At 34.9% G+C, this 23,940-nt stretch overlaps 1 protein-coding gene across 1 annotated transcript in view; it reads left to right on the forward strand.

Moving 5' to 3' along the window:
- The window catches only part of Htr2c (5-hydroxytryptamine receptor 2C), a 263,217-nt gene that overhangs the window by 134,921 nt on the left and 104,356 nt on the right, over positions 1-23,940 (forward strand). The window contains exons 3-4 of the mRNA XM_004659115.2: positions 9,155-9,262; positions 11,522-11,838. Of these exons, the coding sequence (XP_004659172.2) occupies positions 9,228-9,262; positions 11,522-11,838 (352 nt within the window). The 5' untranslated portion in view covers positions 9,155-9,227. The remainder of the gene's footprint in view (positions 1-9,154; positions 9,263-11,521; positions 11,839-23,940) is intronic.

The following is a 23,940-nucleotide window of genomic DNA, read 5'->3' on the forward strand; positions in this document are numbered from 1 at the left end:
AAAAAACCCATAATGGCACAGAATAAATATTCACACTGCAAAAGACAGCATTGGGCAAAGCAAAGAAACATTCAACCAATACAAGATTTAAAACAACCAGGGCAAACATCAAACTCTGTAACTTCAAGTCCAGCAACTCAAACCAGTGACAAATCTTCAAGTCCGATAATTCTAACCAGCAATGAGTCTCTGGCATTCCAATTCCACCCCTCCAGCTAGGCTACTCACAGTCCTGGGAAACTTCATCAGGGCCGGCATCTCCTTGGCAGCCATCTCATGGTCCCGGCATCTCCAATGGGTCTCCACTGCAATGCACGGTTCATCCTCATGGACCCATGGGATCTCTATGCAGGCAACAGGCAAACCCGCTTCACACTACCCATGGCCACTTCCAAAACACAAGACTGTGTTGCAAACTCAATGACCCTCTTTCCAGCATTTCTTATACTCCACAATACCAGGTAGGGTGCCAATTTGTTAATCCAGGGGGGAATAAAGCAGACTTTGAAAAACAGGGCATTCCTTGAGCACTCAGCCTCCTTCAAAAGAGTCAACATTCTTTCTCTTGCCCCAGCACAAGTCAGCTAGCCCAGTCTCAAAGGTTATAATCTCTCAGTTGCAGCTGAACGGGCAGCAGTTCACCCAAAGATTTTTCTTTCTGTGCCATATCCCTCTGCACACACCAGTTCATTTCTATGCAAAGCAACCCTGCACAACTTCTTAGGACATGGGCATAAAAACAAGCTTCTCACACAAACTGCTAGCCCAGTCCAGGCAAAGCTCTTTCTCACTCTCATAAGCCAAACCTCACAGTCCATAGTTCTTACTGCATTCAGGTCTTGCAGCTCAGACCAGAAAAGTCCATCAAGCTGTACTTACAGCACTGCAAGGCATCTCTTAGGCCAACGTTTCAAATCCTCCCATAGTCCTCTTGAAAATCAGCTCCAAAAGGCCAAAGCCACACAGTCAGGTGTCTAGCAACAACCCCACTCCTCGGTACCACTTTCCTGTTGCAGTCTGGTCCGCATTGCTGGTAGAAATCACCCAACCAAGAGCAGCTTCTGGGAAAAAGAGATTTATTTTGGCTTACAGGCTCGAGGGGAAGCTCCACGATGGCAGGGGAAAACGATGACATGAGCAGAGGGTGGACATCACCCCCTGGCCAGCAGAAGGTGGACCACAGCAACAGGAGGGTGTGCCAAACACTGGCATGGGGAAACTGGCTTTAATAACCATAAGCCTGCCCCCAACAATACTCTCCCTCCAGGAGGCGTTAATTCACAAATCTCCATCAGCTGGGAACCTAGTATTCAGAACACCTAAGTTTATGGGAGACACCTGAATCAAACCACCACAGCACCCAAACGTTGAAATCATGTGAAAAATGATTTGAGGATCTGTATAGCTATGAACTTCTTCATAGATTTTATTTGTGAACTGAGTTGTACAATAGGAACTCTGGAAGTAGAGCTAGAAGAATTCTCTATGAAACTAATTAGAATTTTTTACAGTGAATATATATACTATGTATCATTTGTAGTCTGAAATTCTACCCTCAACCACACAGAGGGGAGTTATAAAATAGATGTGTCTGTTTCTTTAAATGTTGAGAACATTCTGATGTATGGTTTATGAAACTAGTGTAACAAATGAGTATTTTCAGAACTGTCAAACTGCAGTACTATTTTCCCTAAAAATCAATAAAATAGTAGAATGGTCAATAAAGAAGAAAAAAGAGTCTATCCAAGCATTAAGACATAGAAATGGAAGTCAGAATTTAAATAGCCCCAAACTAGCCATGTTTCTTATACTATATACTGCTCTGTGAATATTATAGGCAGAATATTTTTGTAAAATAAGAAAATTCACAAATGCATTATTTTGTCTTAAAATTGTGTGTATTTGTATACTATCTCTTTAAGAATGAAATGTATATTTAGGATTTAATTTAAGGAAGTAGAAAGAAGAAATGGTAAAGAATGCATGCATATTAATTTGCAGGACATACAAGTTGCATTATGTAAATACTCAAAAGTCAATTTCACAGTCCTTGCAAATCAAGAGTCATATTCAAGTGGATGTTCTGTTTTTCATTCAGTTTTCAAGGACAAGTAGACTCAAACTATAACCAAGCAACTATTTAGAAGTATCTTGTTTGTAAAACAGCATACACTAATGTCAAATGTTTATGAAACTGACCATGAATCCAGGTAATTTAGAGCAGGAAGGTGTAGAGGTCTTATGTTTTAACGTCTTAATGTCTTGAATGAAAATAATGCGAGTAAAAGACATTTGATGATTTATTAAGCCATACAGTAAAATTCAGGAACAGTCAGGACTAAAACTATGCCACCAACCACTCTCCATCTAGCATCTAATAACATGTTTGTCATCTGAGTACTGAATGATATTATCATGAATTATGCATTGTTCAAATTTTAAATTATGTAAATTAATTTGAGTTTGACTCAGTTTTCTATATTTGAGACATATTTCCATTCTGCATTATTAATCTGTTAGTTAAGGTACTATTGATTTGGGTGGGTTATATAATTTTTATAGTTGTAAATTATAAAACAGTACCAGAAATTGCTTTTTGCCCCCTGTGGAACAGCAAAGCCAGACACAGATTAACCCTGCAACTCCAAAGTAGGTTTTGTGTGTTTTCTCCCTTTATTATTTAGGAGTTTCTGAAGCTGGGAAATGAAGAACTGTTGGACAGACGAGGAGTTAAAGGTTCATTCGGCTGTCCAGATGTATCCAAGTACCCAGTTATTTGGCAATAAATACATCTAGGCAACTGATTGAACTTTTCGCTTTTCTTGACTCAACTGCAACATCAACTCTACAATGACAAAGGCCTGCTAGATATTCCAAAGCTTTTGATTTCTTAATCTAATGTGCTAGGTAATGAGAGTTACTTCTGGGTGAATGGACATCAGTATAAAAGTAAGAGGAGAATTTTTTTGAGAATGTAACTGTATGTACTTAATGTCTTGGCAAAAGATAAAGGAATAACATTTTCTAGTTTGCAAAAGTAAAAACAAATACAAAATTTTCAAGTATTCTCACCAGTAACGGTTGAATTGTGCCTACATTACCAGTAGAAAACAATTGTATGCTTTTTTCATTAAGAATACCTAGTGCATTCTAATACTATATTCACATATTAAAGAATATTATTCATACATAATAATTTTAAACATGCATATATAAGCCAGGCATGGGGTACACATCTTTAAATCCAGCACTCAGGAGGCAGACATAGGCGTATCCCTGAGAGTTCAAGGCCAGCCTGAGACTAGCCTGATTTCCAGTTCAGTCTGGGCTAGAGTGAGACTTTATTACACACAGAGACTTTGCCTCTTCCCTATAACTGATGGCTACCCCCACAATGCACAATCTGCAGCCCCTATGGGAATAACTGGAATCCCCAATGAGGAGGATCCCTTTGGAGGTGGGGACAGGGATGAGGATAAGTATGATACCAACATGTACTATTTACACATTGAGTATGTCCATAACTGAAAAACTACATGCATATATATATATGCATATATATAATAAAACTTAAAAATATAAAAAGACACATATATATGCATACATACATATGGATATTTATATACACACATACATAGAAACAGATATAGAGAGAAAGTGTCAAGCTGTGGCTACATATATCTATAAATCCATCTGATATATTTCCCACACTCACTTTTTATCCCATTATGCAATTCCATTTTAATCACAGCAATGATCACTATTGGCTACTATCCTGTTTACATGTTTATTACCTGTTTTTTCCTTCAAATGTAAGGCCCATGATAGTAGGGGCCATGTCTGCCTTGTATACAACCACATGCTCAGCATATGGCATAGTGCCTAGCACATAGTAGGAGATCAATAAATATTTGAACACATGAAAGTTAAGTTATGCCATTTTCAGGCTTGGAAGTCAATTCAAATTAGTCTCTAACACATAAATTTAGCATATGGATTCCACATTAGCTCTCCTTAAAAAAACTGTTTAGTTTTCTATATGGGTACTTCTGCTGAGATAATTCAGGATTGTGTCTTTTACTACATATGGAGAAGCAGCTTCAAGTTGCTGGGCATACTGCCCACAAAGATGGAATCTCTCAATGTTGGTTAGTACAAGTATGAAGTCATTTTCCATAGCTAATTTAAGTCGATTAATTTGAAGACTGTTTTTGAAGTGCTGTTTTATGTAAGTGGAATAGTTCTCTTGTGTAAGACTTACTATATTACATGCTGTACATTTTGTGATGTAACTATCTCCTTAATTCAAACTCAGTTTTAACAATAATTAATCTCACATGGGACTTGGAATGAAGCTCTGTGGTACAGCACTTGTTTAGCATGGTGAGGACCTGTATCCCTGGCAATACAGAATGAAAAAACAAACCTCTCAGAAAATACATCAAGCGTAAGCATTTAGAAAACACAAATAAAAAGAAAGTGTCTCGTTTGCATTCTGAGTACAGGAGGAACGGTTATATTTGTTTCAACCTTCATTTGCATTATCTGAAGAGGAGAGGGGGGAATGCAAATATTGGCACAAGAACTACGTACAAACTGAATAGTCACAATATTATTAAAAATTCTAATTGAAACAAGCCTGAATCCCATCTCATTAGTGCTACCCCCTCATTTTCAAAAGAGATATTATGGGGGCTGGAGAGATGGCTTAGTGGTTAAGGGGCTTGCCTGTGAAGCCTAACGATCCAGGTTCAATTCGCCAGAACCCACGTGGCACATGCATCTGGAGTTCATTTGCAATGGCTAGAGGCCCTGACACACTCACTCTCTCTCTCTCTCTCATAAATAAATAATTAAAATATTAAAATATTTTAAAGAGATTTGTAAAATCACTCAATATATTTCAACTAATATTTAGAGCTGTTGAATTTCCCCATGTCACAGTATGGGAAAATGTCTGGTTTGAGATTTGAAGCAATGCATTCTGGGTCTAGAGTGAGACTGTATCTTGAAAAAAAAACACAAAAAATGCAATATCCTAGCTACCATAAGTCTGTGGTATAGATCTTGTACATGACAGAGTAATAAATTCATCATTTCAATTGAAGTCTATTAGCATGAGGCTTTTAAAAAATATTTTTTTTATTTGACAGAGAAAGAGGGAGAGAGAGAGAATGGCAATACCAGGGCCTCCAGATACTGCAGATGAACTCCAGATGCATGCACCCCCTTGTGCATCTGAGCCTGAGTTTTTTTTGTCTGATAAAATATTTTCAGAAATTATCTCACCAGAAAGTTATTATAAAGAAAATTAATTGTCAAACTTCTCCAAGTGATTTAATACATACCTGTCTGGAGAAAGGATCCATTATCATCTTTCAGGCTTAGAAATTCTATGAATTTAAATTTGTAGAATAAATAGAAACTCTCAATAGAGGGTTTGAGTTTGTGTAACTTCATGGAATGCATTTCTAAATGAATGTACTATGTTGGACAATCTTACATTTATTGCTGGAAGAGTAATCTTTTGGTTTTGGACAGGGTTTCATGTAGCATAGGATGCCCTAAAACTCACTAAGTAGATAAGGTTGGACTTAGACACCTGATCCTCCTATCTCTACCCCCAGATGCTGGGGTTAGTCATGTGCCATCATATCTGTATCATATGAGTAGTCTTTAATTAAATTGACTGAACTGTCTGAAGTTTTTTTCCATCAAAATACTCTAATTATGTGGTTTAACTATACTTGGCAAAGGTATATTTTTAGTATGATAGATATAAGAAAAATTTATTCAGGACATTTGAAGTTGAAAAGAATATTTCTACAATATTCCTTAGTCCTAAGGCTAATTTTGAATTATAAGAGTCTTCCCAAAATTGTCATACATGTGTACAGGATAATTAACTTTCAGGAGTGATATGAATATTTGTGACTAATTCATATTTGATCTAGACATCTGTTGAAACCTCAGTGGATATAAGATACAGGGTTATTCTGCAATATATCATGCAATATTATACTGCTGAAAATTATGTCAAAATTAAATTTATCCCTCATTTTGCCTTAGCAAAGTAGATTGCTATTGTTCGAAGGAGAAGAAAAAAGATTTATATAATTGATATTTATTGATATAATGGTCTTGAATTTATTTCTGTGATGTGACCTCTATTTTTTATTTCATACTTGAGACAACTAATTTGTTTTTAATTAGTCTTTTCCTGTCCACATGCATATGTGGATACATATTCAAACATAGTTTTTATGAGATTTATATACATTCTTATTAAATGTTAAGGAATTCTTTCAGTTATCTCCCAAGTGATTTTTAAAAATTTTATAAAAAACAAAAATTTCCTAAGTTTAAATACTTTAATTCATAGGCATTCAGTTTGTGTTTACACAACCATACTTTGAAAGATTTGTGGATTCTGAGAGGTATAAACATCAGAAACTTTTATTACAGTTTTTTTTGTCTACTTGTCTTACCAATTGACCTTATTCAAGACTTACAAAATTTTCATCCTTTCTCCTTTTAGTAGTTACTCACAGAGCATTTCTTGTTTCAAATTATCATGATACTGCAATAGAAAATTGGAGAAATATATAATGAAGCAGAATTTACATTCCATACCTTATAAAACTTATTCCTACTCTATTATAGTTTCAACCTTTTATAACAACTTCACAGGCCTATTTTGTTACGTTTCTTAATGTTTAAGGAATGTGAATATTGGACTAAGGGTTTATCTCCATGGTGGAGCTCTTACCTAGTATGGGTAAGGACCTAGGTTTTATCCTTGTCATTGGTAAAAAAAAAAAAAAAAAGAAAAAGAAAGAGAAAGGTAATTTTAACAGTATGTTAAGACATGATTTTGACCTTAACTTATTTTAGTTAATAAATTTGAAATCTTCATAGATAATTATTTTTCTTCTAAATTTGTAAAATTCAAATTTAGAAAAAATGCTTTCTGTTGAATATATATTATCTATATTTCTCAGGAAAACATGCATGCAAAAGTATGACTTAGTTAATTTTTAAGAAAATCTAATATTTTGAGTAATGATAATTGGATTTCAACAAGGCTGAGAATGTGGATAATCTTGAGAATAATCATAGCCAAATGTATGCTCCTGTTATCTTCTTGGCACACCATTATATCATTCTGACTTTTACTGATTTTTGGATCTCTGAAAAGATGAATATTGAAAAAACATTTTGACTTTTAACTTCCAGCATTGGGAAAAAAGAAGGATTTTGATATGTTTTCAGTGCTAAGATGATCAAGGACAAAGGATATTAATATTTATTGGTCTCTTTTACTGTTTTTCCATTACTGTTTTCAAGCTTTCCAGAAATGTGTTGTTTGACTAGATTTTATGGGATAGAAATGGCCTCACAATCTCATGAATAGCACACTTTTCACAAAATATTTTGAGTTTTCAGTTACTAGAGACCATATTTTATGTATTTACTATGGTAAGGAGTTGATCTTGGTAGGACTGAAAGGCGAAATCTGAGGAATTAAGAAGACAGATAATATTAAATTAACAGCTTGAATGGCAACCAAAAAATTATATTAAATGAGATGGAAAAGGAGATGCAGTTTGTTCTAGTGAAAATGTAATTCAAAATATCTGAAAGGAGCTAAAATCACCAAAGAAAGATTATGGAGACAGATTTTCATTTTCATATTCCTTGAAAATGTTTACAAACTAGACAAAACAGATCTTTCAATGTTATGCCATGTTATGTAAGTTATTCCTCTTTCTCAGTTTCTCTGTGTCTCTCTGTCCTCAAACACACACACACACACACACACACACACACACACACACACACACACACAAATTCTTCATTGACAGAACATCATTTAAAAACTTAATAGCTTAACAGTCCTGACTCTTGAACCAGCTTTATTATCTCCAAAAGAAATAAGAGGTGTTTGGTGTGGGAAGAAAACTTAGTCCAACTCCTAAATAGAAATATAGAGAAGGCAAAACAGAGAACAGATTGGTTTCACCAGTCTGTTTCCTAAGAATCTCTAAACAGAAACATGAAATGATCTCTGTGTTAGTCACTAGAATTCACACAGTATTTCTTCAGTGTCAATGTAAAGATTGATAGTGACAGGATCCACCTAGTAAAGATGCACTTACACAAGGAGATGAACAGGTTTTTACCAGATTTGTCCAATATAAATACTAAGCAACACTTTAACAAACTGAATACAGTGAGTACTAAGTGATGTACTAATTCACTATGTGAATATGTTGTTGAATTTTGTGATACGCCAAACAATTCTTTTAAACAAGACATCCTATCTGCAATTCTTAGTTGAATTGTTACAAAGTCATGTTTCATTCTCATTTTTCTTAGAAGATGTATTTTCACCTCTTAAGTCACAAAAAGAAACTGATATTTGTTTCAAACATCTAAGACAACTGACCTGTTGTTACCATTATTGCCTCACATGCTTGAACTGTGATACATCATCAGTTAGCTGCTAGCTAATTAATACATAGAGTAATAGTTGTATTTCATAAAGCAAACTTGACAGATGCACTTATTTTGGTATAAGCCTGCTGTTGCTGCCCTCTGGAGAATATTGTTGGTTAATGCAAAAGTATAGCTAGAGTGTTCTATGTAAATATAGATCACTTAATTTTGCAAAAAAGATAGAAATGTACAAAATATGTTCACTTTATAAAAATTCTAAAAATTCATTTTAGTTTTCTATATTTCCATAAAATGAAACTTTTTTGTTTCAAACAGGTCAGTTATTTTCACAATATGTACCTTTTCCTGATAGTTTCAAATTAAGAAGCATATATTCTTAATTCCTTTCTCAAAACATTGATTTGAAGTTATGTATCCCAATAGGGGAATACCTAGTAAATCCTCATCTAAATAAACCTTATGTAAGAAATTTTACAAAACTGACATTAGGGATCTGTGATTGAATTAAAAACTTGCCTCCCCCCATTCTTTCCTTCCATCTTCTGCAATATAACAACATCCTTACCTGTTTTTCTAAATGAAGTATTGCCTTTCTCATCACTAAATCAGTGCATTTAAACTTAACTGGTTGCTATTGAAAGTCATTTGGAAAGTTAAATAATGTTTTTCTCTTTTCTTTTTTTTTTCTCCCCAGGTTATGAATCCAATCTGTTATTAATTTCCCTATTATCAATTTTAAACTCTGGTTGCTTAAGCCTGAAGCAATCATGGTGAACCTGAAGAATATGGTGCACTCGTTCCTGTAAGTATTTCACTGCTTATTTTAATTAAAATAATAAACAACAACTTATAGTTACTTGTTCAGTGGTATTAAAAAGAGAGAGAGAGAGAAGAACTAAAACTTAGAGAAGGAAGAGAGGAAGGAGGATAGAAATAATCTTTTTGTAAGTTTCTGATTAGTAAAGATTGCAGAAAAATAAGAAAGATCAAAAGTTAAGGATAGAAGTGGAGGAATGTAACTGGACAGAAGTAAAAATGTTGTCCTGTTGAACACTTGCAATTTCTCCAATATGATCCATCTCAACATGATGATAGTGTCAAATATGACCAATTCCAAGAGCACACAACAAGGAGAGAAGAGGGCGAAAGAACAATAAGTTACAGAGGAAGAAAAAGAGAGTCACTTATAGAAAATGAAAGTATAAATGTTCCTACTCCAACTCAGTCTTTCAGTGGCTCATCCCAAGATGGTTGGATACTTTAAAGGGCAACAAATTATTCTCCTGAAAATTAAGGTATTAAGGTATAATTAAGGTATATAATTTTACCATTCTACCAAAAGAAACAAGAGACCATTCATCTCTTCTATCAATGTCCATTGTGATATGTTATGCTAAAGGTTAATAAAATATATTTTGACTTTAATATTATTAATGTAATGCTGAGGTTTTGAGTGAGTGCCTTGTGCATGATAGGCAAGAACTCTGCCATTGTGTGATACCCCCAGGCCTATATTCAGACATTTAAATTAGCGTTTTATTGACTAACAATGTAAATTTTATTTTCATTATAAGTTATTAATGTTAAGTAAATTATTTTGGTTTAGAAAGTATAATGTGTATATCTATGTAGTTTTATGGATATTATTTTATCATGAGAACCATAATAAACTCTTTTGACTGCTTTAAATATCTGTGATAATGTTAACTAGCAGTGAATCAAAAACTCACACACATACCTACCATTACAAAAATAAAAAAATAGTGCAAAGAATAAAAGAATGAGATGATGAGATAAAAGCATTTATATGAAGAATGCAAAGAGTCTGAATATCCATGTCAGGTACTGCAACTCTCTAAATCCAGAATCATACATAGAAAATTATTTAGCACTGTGTAGCATAGAAAATTACAGTATGACAACAAAGGCGATTGCCTCCCTATAAATATTTCATAGTCACTACATACAGGAAAGACATCCTGTTGTTACCATTTAACATTTATTAAATAGTAATATACTATTAATAGTAATATTAACCTTAAATAGTAATATACTACTTTGACCCATGGAATATATACAAAATACCTATTCACAGATAATATTTTTTAAGCTGGAAATTTTGAACGTGCTTGTTTTTCTTATCTATTATATTAAGGAGAACAATGATTTAGTTTCATTGGGCACCTTAGGAGCTAACATCATGGGAGAATACTTGTGAATGTAATTTGTAATCTCATATAGCTATTGGGGACATAACCACACACATCTCTCTTACATTGAACTTCCTATTGGTAGAATCTACCAAATGATCAATATAAAAATGTACACTTAAGATGGCTTAAGAGATTTCATTATTAACTCATGAAAAGTAACACACCCCACCAATCTCCATCCATACCTTAGCAGATCCTAGAAAATATAGGATGCTAATGAAACAAGTAGATCAAAGGAAACTACGTAAGGCAATGCAGGAAACTACCAACAAGAATGTCACTTTACAAACATAAGAAATTAGAAATAGTGTCTTTTCAAACATTGTCTTGAAGTTGTTATGATCACAACTTATTTCTTCTTAACTCTTTAAAAAAGAAAGCAACTTCCATTTATTTTATTTTTAGCAAAGGAATTAATATTTTAAAAATATAAAGAACAGACCATTAAAGTAAGCCAAATGATACAGAGGTTTTGGATTTCAGAAAAAGTTCCAAACATCGTTTTTAACATCAGTATTATTCTGAGATATATTGGTTTGAACAAGTCTCTTGACCACTTTTAACTTCAGATTCTTCCAATCTACATAATGTGCCTGAATCAATACTAAACTCTATCTTGTTTTATGAAATCAAATGAAATTACACATAAACATTTCAGTAAACTAAGAGAGTAATTCATAGCAATCACTCAATGGAAGTATGCTGTGGTTAGAAAGAAATCCTGAAGTTTAAGTAAGATGAGAATGAGGATGATGATCACAATAAAGGAGAAGATACTGTTTTATGTGACATATTGCATATAAATAATATAATATGTACCTGATCACTGTTTTTCTTTTCTGTTTCAGTGTGCACCTCATTGGCCTATTGGTTTGGCAACTTGATATTTCCATTAACCCAGTAGCTGCTGTAGTAACTGACATTTTCAATGCCTCCGATGGTGGACGCTTGTTTAATTTCCCAGACGGGGTACAAAATTGGCCAGCACTTTCAATCGTCGTAATAATAATCATGACAATAGGTGGCAATATCCTTGTGATCATGGCAGTAAGCATGGAAAAGAAACTGCACAATGCCACCAATTACTTTTTAATGTCCCTAGCCATTGCTGACATGCTGGTGGGACTACTTGTCATGCCCCTGTCTCTGCTTGCAATCCTTTATGGTAAGTAAAATTCATTTGTTTCTTTCAATCTCGGATTTTAGCATATTTGTGTCAAGTCTCATAGCAAGCAATCATTATCCATTTGTTTCAAGTCTCATAGTTAATACTCACGAAGTTAATTATTTTACTGATACCATTTGGAAAAGAATGAAAACAGTAAGTTGTGAATCAAGATGAATTTTGGGGTATGTTTAGATTTATTACATGTATCAATAACAGAATTTTCATAAAGAAATGTAGTTTACAATATGTTGAAATCATGGATAAGTTCTTAATTTCTGAGTGTCATTTTTGAATAAGGAATGAATATGTAGAATGGAGCACTGACAAAAATGTTACCACATCTATTTTGATTAGTACATGTAAGTACCATTTCTAACATTAAAAATGGAAAACAAGTTTCATCTTATTTAGTAAATGAATTGTAAATGTTTTTGGTCACTGGTGATTGAACTCAGGGTTTCACATATACTAAACTAGCATTCTACTACTGATGAACCCTCAGACATAAGAAATCTTTTATAATGTTAAAAGAGTAAATATTTGGCACACAAGGACATTTATTCTTTGTGGAGTCTGTGGGGTTATTCATAAGAGGACAGAGTACAAAATTTAATTTCTTTTTAAAATATTTTATTTTTATTTCTGTATTTATTTATTTGAGAGAGAGGCAAAGATAGAGAGAGAGACAGACATACAGAGAGAGAGAGAGAGAATGGGTGTGCCAGGGCCTAGAGCCACTGCAACACTGTAAACTCCAGACACAACTACCACCTAGTGCATCTGGCTTTACATTCATACTGGGGACTTGAACCTGGCTCATTAGGCTTTGCAGGCAAGTGACTTAACTGCTGAGCCATCTCTCCAGCCCCATATAATTTAATTGCTCAGAATATAATTTCAAGTTCACATCATCACCGTAACATGGAGATATTGCTTAAATAAATTGATTTTAGAAAAGTTTAATTGTTTTCTTTTGATTTTCTGCCATCTCATTTCTCTATTCACTTTAACTTAAATTAAAGTTTAAGTTTTGGTTTTGACTAGCAATCATAATAATTGACCAAGGTCACACACAACTCTATAAGGATCCATTTTGTATTTTAATTTAATTTATTTATTTGTTAGTTATTTGGCTGGTTGGTTGGATAATTTGATATGGGTAGCCTCACATGTTGCTGACTTCAAAATCCTAGGTTCATGTGATCTTGCTGCCTTAGCCTAACAGGTACATGGAATCATATATGTGTACAACTACACTTGGCTTTCTACTAATATCTACACTAGAAAGTTGGGGGTCCTAGTTTGAATTTAATTGTTAATATGTTCATCACATGCATACTAACATGGTGCATATACAAATGAATACTACAGACACATGCAAAAAGGAAATGGGTAAAAAATGAAGAGATGACATTTGAAACCAAATACACAGTGAAAGGGAAAATAAATTAGAGGTAAGAAGGTATCACCTTACAAGGCAAACATGTCACTAGCACATAAGGACCTATCACCTTTCTCTGTACTACCTCACACGGTCTTTCAAAATCCTTCCAGTAAAGTAACCACACTTTGATACATGTAGATAAGAACATACACTTGAGCTTGAAATCTAGGAAACCAGCCATATTCAAAGAAATTCACAGATGTAGCCAGTCCTCATGTATACTATGCTATCATTAAAATAAATCAGAATATGGAATCAAAATAAGATATTTCATTAAAAAAATTCATCATGTTATGCAAAATAAGAGCTTCATAAAGTCATATTTCATATATTTCTCTCATAAGTGGAATATAGATTTAAATATATATACAAATACTAAAATACATATAACATGAAATTAGAAGGAAGCTATCCAGAAGGAGGTGGCAGGAGTTGAATATGATGAAAATATATTATAATAATGTCAGGCATGGGGATGAAACTCAGTTGAGAGTGATTGCCTAATATGTACAATGCCCTTGGTTCAATTCACAGGACTATATAAACTAGACATGTTGGTGCAAGCCTTTAATCACTGCATAGCACTTGAGAGGGAGCAGCAGGAAGACCAGAAGTTTAAGGTCATCCTTGGTTAAATAGACAGTTCAAGGCTAGCTTAAGATACATGAGACTCTCAAAATAATATCATGATGAAGCACATTACTTTTTAATTAGTGTACACTGATAGAAATGATCAATAGACTAAAGCCATAATAAAGCATTTCATATGAAATTAACCATATTTAAACAAACATGTTAATGTTGTGAGAAAGTATTTTGATACAGTAACCTCAAAACTAGGAATATAATTGACTTTACTATTTTTAAAAGTTGTTGGTGGGGCTGAGGTGATGACCTAGTTGATAAAACACTTGCCATGCAAATATGAGGACCAGAGCTCAGATTCCCCAGCACCCACATTAATGCTGGGTGGGTGTGGTTACAGGCCTGTAATAACAGAACTCACAGAGAGAGGGGATCCCTGAGAAAAGCTGACTAGCTGCACTAGCTGAATTAGTGAGCTATGGGCTCAAGTGAGAGACCCTGTCTCAACAAATACAGTAGAGAAAACTGGAGAAATATACCTAATGACAACTTCTGGCTTATACACACACACACACACACACACACACACACACACACAAATGCACCCCTGACTCTACTACTCACTGAGTACAACTCACATTCAAATAGAAGAATTTGAAGCTAGGATCCATATGAGAGAGAACATGTGCCATTTGATTTTCTGAAAGTGTAAAAAGTTTATGAGCTTAATAAACTTGCTTTAGCTGTTCTAATTATCTAGGTAACTATGATCTACCCTAAAATTTATGTGTGGTGCTGGGGATGGAACTCAAGGCTTTGCACCTTGTAGGCCACTGTTCTACCATGAAATCATGCCCCCAGTCTCCAAATTTTCAATTTTTATATGTATTCTTCCTTTTCTAGATTAAGAAAGTCTTTTTTCCATTTTCATAACTACATGAGATATTTATCTTTTCAATGAATGTTACTGGAAACATGAAACACCCATATTTAAAAATCAAATCTCAGGTGGGCATGGTGGAGCATGTCTTTAATCCCAGCACTCGGGAGGCAGAGGTAGGAGGATTATCATGATTTCGAGGCCACCCTGAGACTACATAGTGAAATCCAGGTCAGCCTGACCTAGCATGGTAACTTTCTTCAAACAAACAAAACAAAACAAAAAAATCAAATCTCAAGCTAGGTGAGGTGGCTCATGCCTTTAATCTCAGCACTTGGGTGGCTGAGATAGAATCACTGAAGTTCAAGGACAACTTGAGCTACACAGTGAGATTCAAGTGCACCTGGCCTAGAATGAGACCCTGTCTCAAAATATAAAAAAGCAAAAGCAAATTTCAATTTGCATGGAATTTAGGGTTAAAAGTAAAATGTGAAGGGCTGGAGGGATTGCTTAGCAGTTAAGGCATTTGCCTGCAAAGCCAAAGGACCTTGGTCGATTCCCCAGGACCATGTTAGCCAGATGCACAAGGGGGCACATGCTTCTGGAGTTTGTCTGCAGTGGCTGGAGGCCCTGGCATGCCCATTCATTCTCATTCTCATTCTCATTCTCTCTCTCTCTCTCTCTCTCTCTCTCTCTCTCTCTCTCTCTGTCATTCCCTCCATCTTTCTCTCTGTCAAATAAATAAATAATTTTTAAAAAAAAAGTTTAAAAAAAGTTAAAACTTTTTTTAAAAAAGTTAAAAGTTAAAATTAAAGCTCTAGAAAAAAATAGCAGAATATCTTGATATTGAATTAGACAAAGAGTTCTTAGCTATTGTTACTGGGATGTAAAGTTCCAGTTCACGTTGCCTGTTACTCTTTTGAAAAACTGATGTACAGTTTTGGCTTAGATGGAGAAGCACCCCAAATCCCTCAAGACTGAAGAATAGAGAACAAAAGGGCCCTAAGGGTTAGATTTTCCCTAGGGAATTCCATGCTAGACCTAAGGAATTATCACCTACATTAGCCCCCACACCAAAGGAACTAAAGGGGAAAGATTACTTGTATATACTTATATCCTGGCTTTTCTTTCATCCTTTCTGTAAATTGTGATGCTGCTGTAAGCAAGGCCAGGAGAGATATGAAAATTCTCTCCAGTTTTAGCCAAAACAGTAACTATGAAGCTATTATTCCATCTATTTCTATATGATGTAGTTTCCCCTTCAGGTGAGTGGACTTTTGCACTCAGAGTCAGTCACTATGTCCCACGGATCCAGCATAAAATCCAAGAGCCATAAAAAGAATGGATGAGATGAACTTCATCAATTTTTTTTTAAAATCCATTCTTTGAATGATAGTCACAGAATGGTAGAGAATACTGTACAATAACATATATAGTAAAGGATTTGTATCTTGACTAGATAAGAAGAAATAATGGACTTTCAGAACTCAAAAATTATATATATATATAAATTTAAAATAAGTTAATTTTTTAAAACTATATTCATTTATTTGCCAGAGCAAGAGAGATTTCTTATTTATTTATTTGAGAGACAAAAAGAGGGAGAGAGGGAGAAAGAGAATGGGCAGGCCAGGGCCTTCAACTTCTGCAAATGAACTCTACATGCATGTGCTACCTTGTGCATCTGGCTTATGTGGGTCCTAGGGAATTGAACCTGAGTCTTTTGGCTTTTTAAGCAAACATCTTACCAGCTAAGCCATCTCTCTAGCCTAACATGCAATTAATTTTATATAGGTTTACCATTATAAGGTACCATGCTGAATATTTTCTATGGGACTGGCACTATTACATATCTTAAGTTATTTAAATCTCACAAACTGTATGTTAGATTATGTGATCATTTCCACTATACATATGATAGAATGGAAGACTGAAGTTGTTAGGTAACTCAACAAAGGTAACCTGGTAGCTGCTTTATTTTATTTTTATTTCATTATTTTATTTTATTATGTTGAGATGGAGTCTGACATGTTGCAGAAGATGGCCTCAAATTCTTAAACTCAGTGATCCACTTTCCTCAGTCACCCCACTCGCTGGGACTATTGGTATGAACCACTACTATGTCTGCTTTGAGAGAGGTAGAAATTTTAAACCAAAGCTGCCTATATTCTTTTCTTTTCTTTTCTTTTCTTTTTTTTTTTGATTCTTTTATTTTTTTGAAGTAGGGTCTCACTCTAGTCCAGGCTGACCTGGAATTCACTCTATAGTCTCAGGGTGACCTCAAACTCATGGTGATCATCCTACTTCTCCCTCCCAAATGCTGGGATTAAAGATGTGCACCTCCACTCCAGGTCTGCCTATATTCTTAAACACTATGATAGACAGTAGAGACATATAGTCCACTTTGTTAAAGAGACAAACACAAATTAACGCCTAAAAAGGAAAGTGGCAGCCACACAATGAAAACATCAACTTGGGGCTCGAGAGATGGCTTAGCAATTGGGCAAGTTTACCTGCAAAGCCTAAGGACCGAGGTTTGATTCCTGAAGACCTATGTAAGCTAGATACACAAGGTAGCACATGCATTTGCACTGCCTGGAGGCCCTTGTGTTCCTATTCTCATTTTCATTCTCTCTCTCTCTCTTTTCCACCTTCTTTTTCAAATAAATAAAAATAAAATATTTTAAAATATCAACATATCCAGTTTTAGACACATAGAAGGATTTATAAACATCAGTTTGGGAGACAATGCCAATGTCTTCACCCCAGTCTAATCCATTTTGGTAAGACTTTTCAGAGATAGTGAGAATGGCTAAATTTTGAAGAAGAAATAAAGTTTCATAAGAGTTTGCCTATATTAGTATGTTAGAACCCTAATAGTTATTATCATTAAAAATTCTCACAAAAATATAATTTTGTAGATATGAAAACCAAGGAATCACCCATGCCACAATCATTTTTATGTGCACCTACTGGTGTACCAACTACACTTACCAATACTGTGGCTTGTGAACAAAACAATAACAATAAATTTCTGCACACATCTAGTTTATACATTTCTCTTCTTAACTATGACTTGCTTAAGGTCACACTGGATTCAAACTTCTTTTGGTTGATTCTAGAACATTCCTGAATTTTTAATTATAGTATCTTGACATTATTTGTTTACTTTTTAAAAGTTAGGGTAAGCTTTAGGGTATAGCTCGCTCAGAAGACTACCTCGAATGCACAAGACCCTGGTTTTGATTCTAGGTATTACAAAAAATAATATAAATAGGAATGTTTGGTGGGGAGAGGGACAAAACACCATGGAGAAAAACTAGGAATGAGGCTGAGCTCTAGAATATTAACAAGGTAACCATGCTTATTTAACAATTGCTTCAAGGAATGAGCAGAAATGACGGTAAGTCAGTACTTCAATTGTTCATTTGATACCTGAGGAATAGGTGTCATTGATGTATCATCACAATAAATGTCACAATATCACCTTGTTCTTGTAAGGGTATAATGACTTCTTTGCAATTGTGGTCTTTAATGATAACTTCATGTTTCTCATATAAAAAATCATTATTGCTATAATGGTTGTATTATTGTAATAATTGTCTTGTTTCCTTTGAAACTACTGCCCCCTCCAAGCTCCTGAGATAATTTGCTATGGCAATAGGTTGTATTCTCACCTGGGCTGCATTTTCATTGATAACAAGCATTCTTGCAAATAGGCAACCCTAAATTCAGAAATGTCACACTGAGTTCTTAGAATGGGTATATATTGATACTATGAAATTCCTAATCCAAATGAACATATGCTATTAAATTTATCAAAGCTTAATCACTATAAAAATATTTTATTTATATTTATTATTACTTATTTGAGAGAGAAAGAGAGAATGGGCATGCTATGGCCACCAGCTACTACAAATGAACTCTAGATTCATGTGCCACCATGTGCATTTGGCTTACATAGATCCTGGGGAATCAAACCTAGGTCCTCTGCCTTTGCAGACAAGCACCTGAACCACTATGCTATCTCTTCATCCCTCAACCACTTTTTAATGTAATGAAATTATGACCCACATGCTGTGGATATTTAAACCATGAATAACTCAGAATTACATAATTTAAATCATACAATATCCTATTAGGTATCTCAGACTATCATAATACATGTTTATTATGTATTTTATGAAGTAGAAAGTAGTATGGATACATTATATATTAATACCATCATTTCCCTCCCTCCTTCCCCCATTCCACTGAAGGTCCTCCTCAGTGGGATTGCTGGTATTCCCCCTAGGTTTGCAGGTTATAATTACTGATGCTTTCACATGTTAACTTTAATGCACTATTATTGTTACTTTCTGATCAATTTCAGATACCCTTCCACAACACTAGTATGGTATCCTTTTGCATTATGGTCCAGTGTCCCAGAATATTAGGACTCATGATTCATAACTGACTGCTGCAATATATCTAAGGATATCAGAAACAGAACATTTGGCAAATTATTTATGCCCTGTTTCACATATATATTGTCACAACTACCCAAGGGGAAATAACTTCATTTAAATAGCTAACATGTGTTGAGGGGATGGGTCAGACAGTAATGTTCTTTCTATTCAAGTATGAGGACCTGAGTTTAGATCCTGAACACCTATGGAAAATATTCAGTGTGGTATCTTGAACCTGTAGTGCTAATACTTAACTGATTCAGTGAGGTCTGAGTCTAACTTCAGAGATGTTGTCTCAAAAGTTAGATAGGGAATGATTGCAGAATATAACAGATGTTGACCTCTGACCTCTACATGTATGCTCACACACATCCAAGCATATCTCCCCACCTACAGACACATAGAAATACATATCCACACACATGCATACTGTAAACACACACTCAAAATCAATATAAATAAATGAATAATAGCTAATATTAACTCATTCTACACTCTCTTCCTCACCTAACAGAATCCAACCACAGGTATTCCCACTCTGTTACCCACCCAGTTCCTCTTTAGTTTGAATTCATTTGAAAATCATTAATCCTGCCCACAATCAACTAACAAACCGGGAAACAGCTTCCAAAATCATTATGTTCCCCAGTAACAATTAGATATTCTAGGCCCTTTTAAAAAAATAAAGACCTTCTACTATTATAGACTAGTTGGTAATTATTAAGAAGTATGTGGTTCAAGAAAAATATTCAATAAATTCACTTTCTTCCTATTTACATTAGAATGCAACTAAATAACTTGTGAAGAATGTGGAAATGTCCAGAAGGTAGTAGACTGACTAGAGAGCTGAATACTTGAAGGATACCGCAATAGTGATGTTCCAGAGGTTCTTTCATATGGATATCTCATATATCCTGCACAGAATCACCTACAAGCATAGAAAAAGTCAAACAAGTCAGGTTGGGGAGAGGGCATGGTAGGCAATGATTATGCCTTTGGAAGAATGACCTGAGTTTGAATCCCCAGCCCCATGTGGGAAACAGAGAATCTATGGAGCACACTAGATAGATAGTACAGCAAAATCAGTGAACTCTAGGTTTAGTGAGGGACCCTTTCTCAAATAGTAAGGTGGAAAATGACTGAGAAGAGCTTCCACATGTGCTGACATACAAACAGGCATATACACATGCATGTTCAAAACATACACAAAAAATCAAATCAAAGCAGAATCTTATGGAGAAAATCCACACCTACTATTAAGATGAACTATCTGTCCATAGCAGTGGAAACAATGGAACCTAGGGACAAAAGTCAATGCTGTCCTTCCTAAGATTAAAAGTAAGACAGCCAAGCCAGGCATGGTGGCGCACGCCTTTAATCCCAGCACTCTAGAGACAGAGGTAGGAGGATCACACTCACATTTGAGGCCACCCTGAGATCACATAGTGAATTCCAGGTCACCCTAGACCAGAGTGAGACCCTACCTCGAAAAACCAATAAATAAATAAATCAGACAGACAATATGAGTTCGTAGTCAAATACTTACAGATAATAATGCACCACATATTTCAGTGAGGTAGAAGACAAGAATTTGAACGTTTTCACCACAAAGATATAGTAAATCTTTGAGGAAATACCTAGGTTTATCCCAGTTTAAAGTTACACAATGTATACATGTACTGAAGGTACAATTTGATGTTTCTATATCTCAATTAAAATAAGTTTAAGTAAGAAATATGACAGTTATGTTACATAAATTATATGAAAAGTAAGTTTTAAAACATTAAGGAAACAACATATCTTCTCACAAGCACTGCATATATTACTGTAAATTTCTAGCCATTGTAATGAGGCCAAACAGAATAGGTTTATAAATTGTTTTTATATGCAACCATTTTCATAAAATCTTAAAGAATTTATGAGGGAAAAGATGGTACCAACAAGTGTTGCTTCCATACTAAGTATGGCCATAACTAATAAAAAAAAAAACAAGGTAACTACAAAAAAAAAAATCCTCCAACAAATGAGTGAGTCCAACAAAGTCCCAGGACATAAGATCAACACACAGAGGTCAGTCACATTTTTATACCAACCATGGTAATAGAGACACAAAAATCATATGCACTATCATTTTAAAGAAAACAATGAAGTCTAAATGCAATAACATATGTGCAGAACTTGTACACTTGCCATTGAAAATACACATCTAAGGGCAAGAAGTTAGAGTTAAATAAGTCAACATAGTAAATATGTCTGCTATTCCTGTATAGGTTTGCTAATGCTATCATAGTCAAGTGCCACAGTCTAGATAGAATAAAACACAATTATGGGAAGAAAACAATACAGTGTATATTTCCTAAGCCTTTTTGGTGGAAATTTCCACAATGTTGGCAAATGCAAATCTTTTATTATTTCACAGCTATCAGGCAATCACCCTAAATCAGCATGGCTAGGCCACACATTGTCTACATACAAGGTCATGCAAGCTCTGTCCAGAGACTCTAGGGGATTATGCTTTGGTTGCATTTTCCTGTTTCTGGTAGCATCTAGCATTTCTTGGCTTGTGAGCACATCTTTCTTCTCTCTTCATCTTGCCTTCTTCTCAACTGTTTTTTTGTTTTGTTTTGTTTTGTTTTTGCATTTGTGGATGTATGTGCCATGTGTATGCATGTATAGATTGATGTTAGTATGTGTATGAAAACACATATACTGTGGTCCACTGACATGTGTTTGCATGCATATGAAGGAAGTCTGCATAACATGTCATACTCATCTGCTCTCCACATTATTTGTTGAGACAGGTTTTTTCACAAAACCTGGAGTACACTGATTTGGCTATAGTCAGTAAGGCCTAGTAATCCTTCTGTCCTCACTTCACCAGCTCTGGAGTTATAGTCCCAGCCATGACACTTGGCATTTTACAGGATTTCTGGGGATATAAACTCAGATTCTCGTGCTCTCCTAGCAAGCATTTTACCCTTTGAGCAACTTCCCTAATGTTTTCTTTTATTTTATTTTTTCATTTGAGAGAGACAGAGAGAGAGAAAAAGAATGGGCATGTGAAGGCTTGCAGTCACTGCAAATAAACTACAGAGGCATGTGCCACCATGTGCATCTGGTTTATGTGAGTACTAGAAATTGAACCTAGGTACTTAGGCTTTAGTACCTTAGCCACTAAGCAATATTTCCAGACTTTTTTTTTAATATATATCAAGTGAAAATTTTATTTTTTTAATAATTAGTTTTGTACTCAGTGAATACAGTCAAGTTGGTGCCATTGTTAGCCTCCTTCATGTCTTCCCTTCCCCCTCCCACCTCCTTGTTGAGGTATATGGGTCGGGGTCTGGTGGGCTACCTGCAAGCTAGGGAATCAGCGATTCTCTTTTTCCCCCCTCTGCGCCTTCTCACTGGCGATCTATTAGAGATTGCTCTCCCCTAAAAGACCCAGTGAACCCTTAATTCCTTGCCTTTCTTTCCCTGGGAAGGTGCAGCGCAGTTAGGCAGTTGCCATCTTGACTGGAAGTCATCAAATGACCCCTTTTTTATTTAAAGTTTTATGGATGGAACTCAGAGCTTCATGCATACTAGATGTTGCAGTGAGCCTCATGTTTCAGGGATGAACTTCCATACTAGGCACAGTTATGGGAAGAGGGGGGTTATTGAAAATTACAGATCCAGGGGAAGTTCCATAATGGCAGAAGAAGCTGAGCCCCCTTTCACAGGTCCACACAGAAAAATAGCCAAAATAGACCACCCCAAGCACACTTCAGGAACTCCTGGCAAAGATGCAGCACTTTTCATATTTTTGGCTGGAAATTCCAGAAACGTCTCCACACCTTAGAGATGACACCTCCAGCCAGGCTGCTGGAGATCTGAATCTTTACTAAAACTAAATCTACTGGGAGACTTTCATTCAAACCATCACACTAGGCAAACATAATTAACACTGACCCATACCCCCAGCCCCTATGTCACATCTTTTGGATTTCTCCATCTGCCTCCCTTTTATAAGGACACATGTAATTGTATTTGGAGCCCACCTACATAATCCAAAATGATCTCTCCATCTCAAGTTCCTTAACTTAATCACACCTGCAAAGATCCCTTTATATAGCCATGCAGGGGAAACTTGAAAGTTTCTAGACATTTGGGTGTGGAGACTTTATGGAAAATCATTTTCAGTCAACCACAACTAGTTTATCTACATTTAAATAATTCTCAAATATCAACAGAAGAGTGGAACCCTGCTTGATAAAAGACATGATAATATTTCACTGTAGATAATATACAGATGCTAACTAAATATATAAAAAGATGTTTGATGTTAATCATTACACATTAACAAAAATTAAATTCAAAACACAAGTAAATACTAATGTGTATCAGAATAGTTAGCATTTTTGCTACTGAAGTTTATAATTTACCACAAAGATTTGAAAGCTAGGGCAATCTGTACAACAAACTTTACAACTACTCACCAGAAATTATATGAGATACAAAGCAAATTATTAATATATTAAGATATACTCCTCTCATCCTAGTCAATAGACAAAAGTTCATAACAGCTAGAAGATAAGTACCACATATTACATGTAGTAGATCTTATTTATATTTTTGGTTATTGCTAATTTTGAAATTTTCACTGCAATTTGAATGATGTGATTTGTTTTCAAACACTATAGAATAGTTAAAAAACAAACCAAAAATGAACACTGACCATGTCTTATGTACTTACACATCAT

Source organism: Jaculus jaculus, chromosome X (assembly GCF_020740685.1).
Source record: "Jaculus jaculus isolate mJacJac1 chromosome X, mJacJac1.mat.Y.cur, whole genome shotgun sequence".
NCBI lineage: Eukaryota > Metazoa > Chordata > Mammalia > Rodentia > Dipodidae > Jaculus > Jaculus jaculus.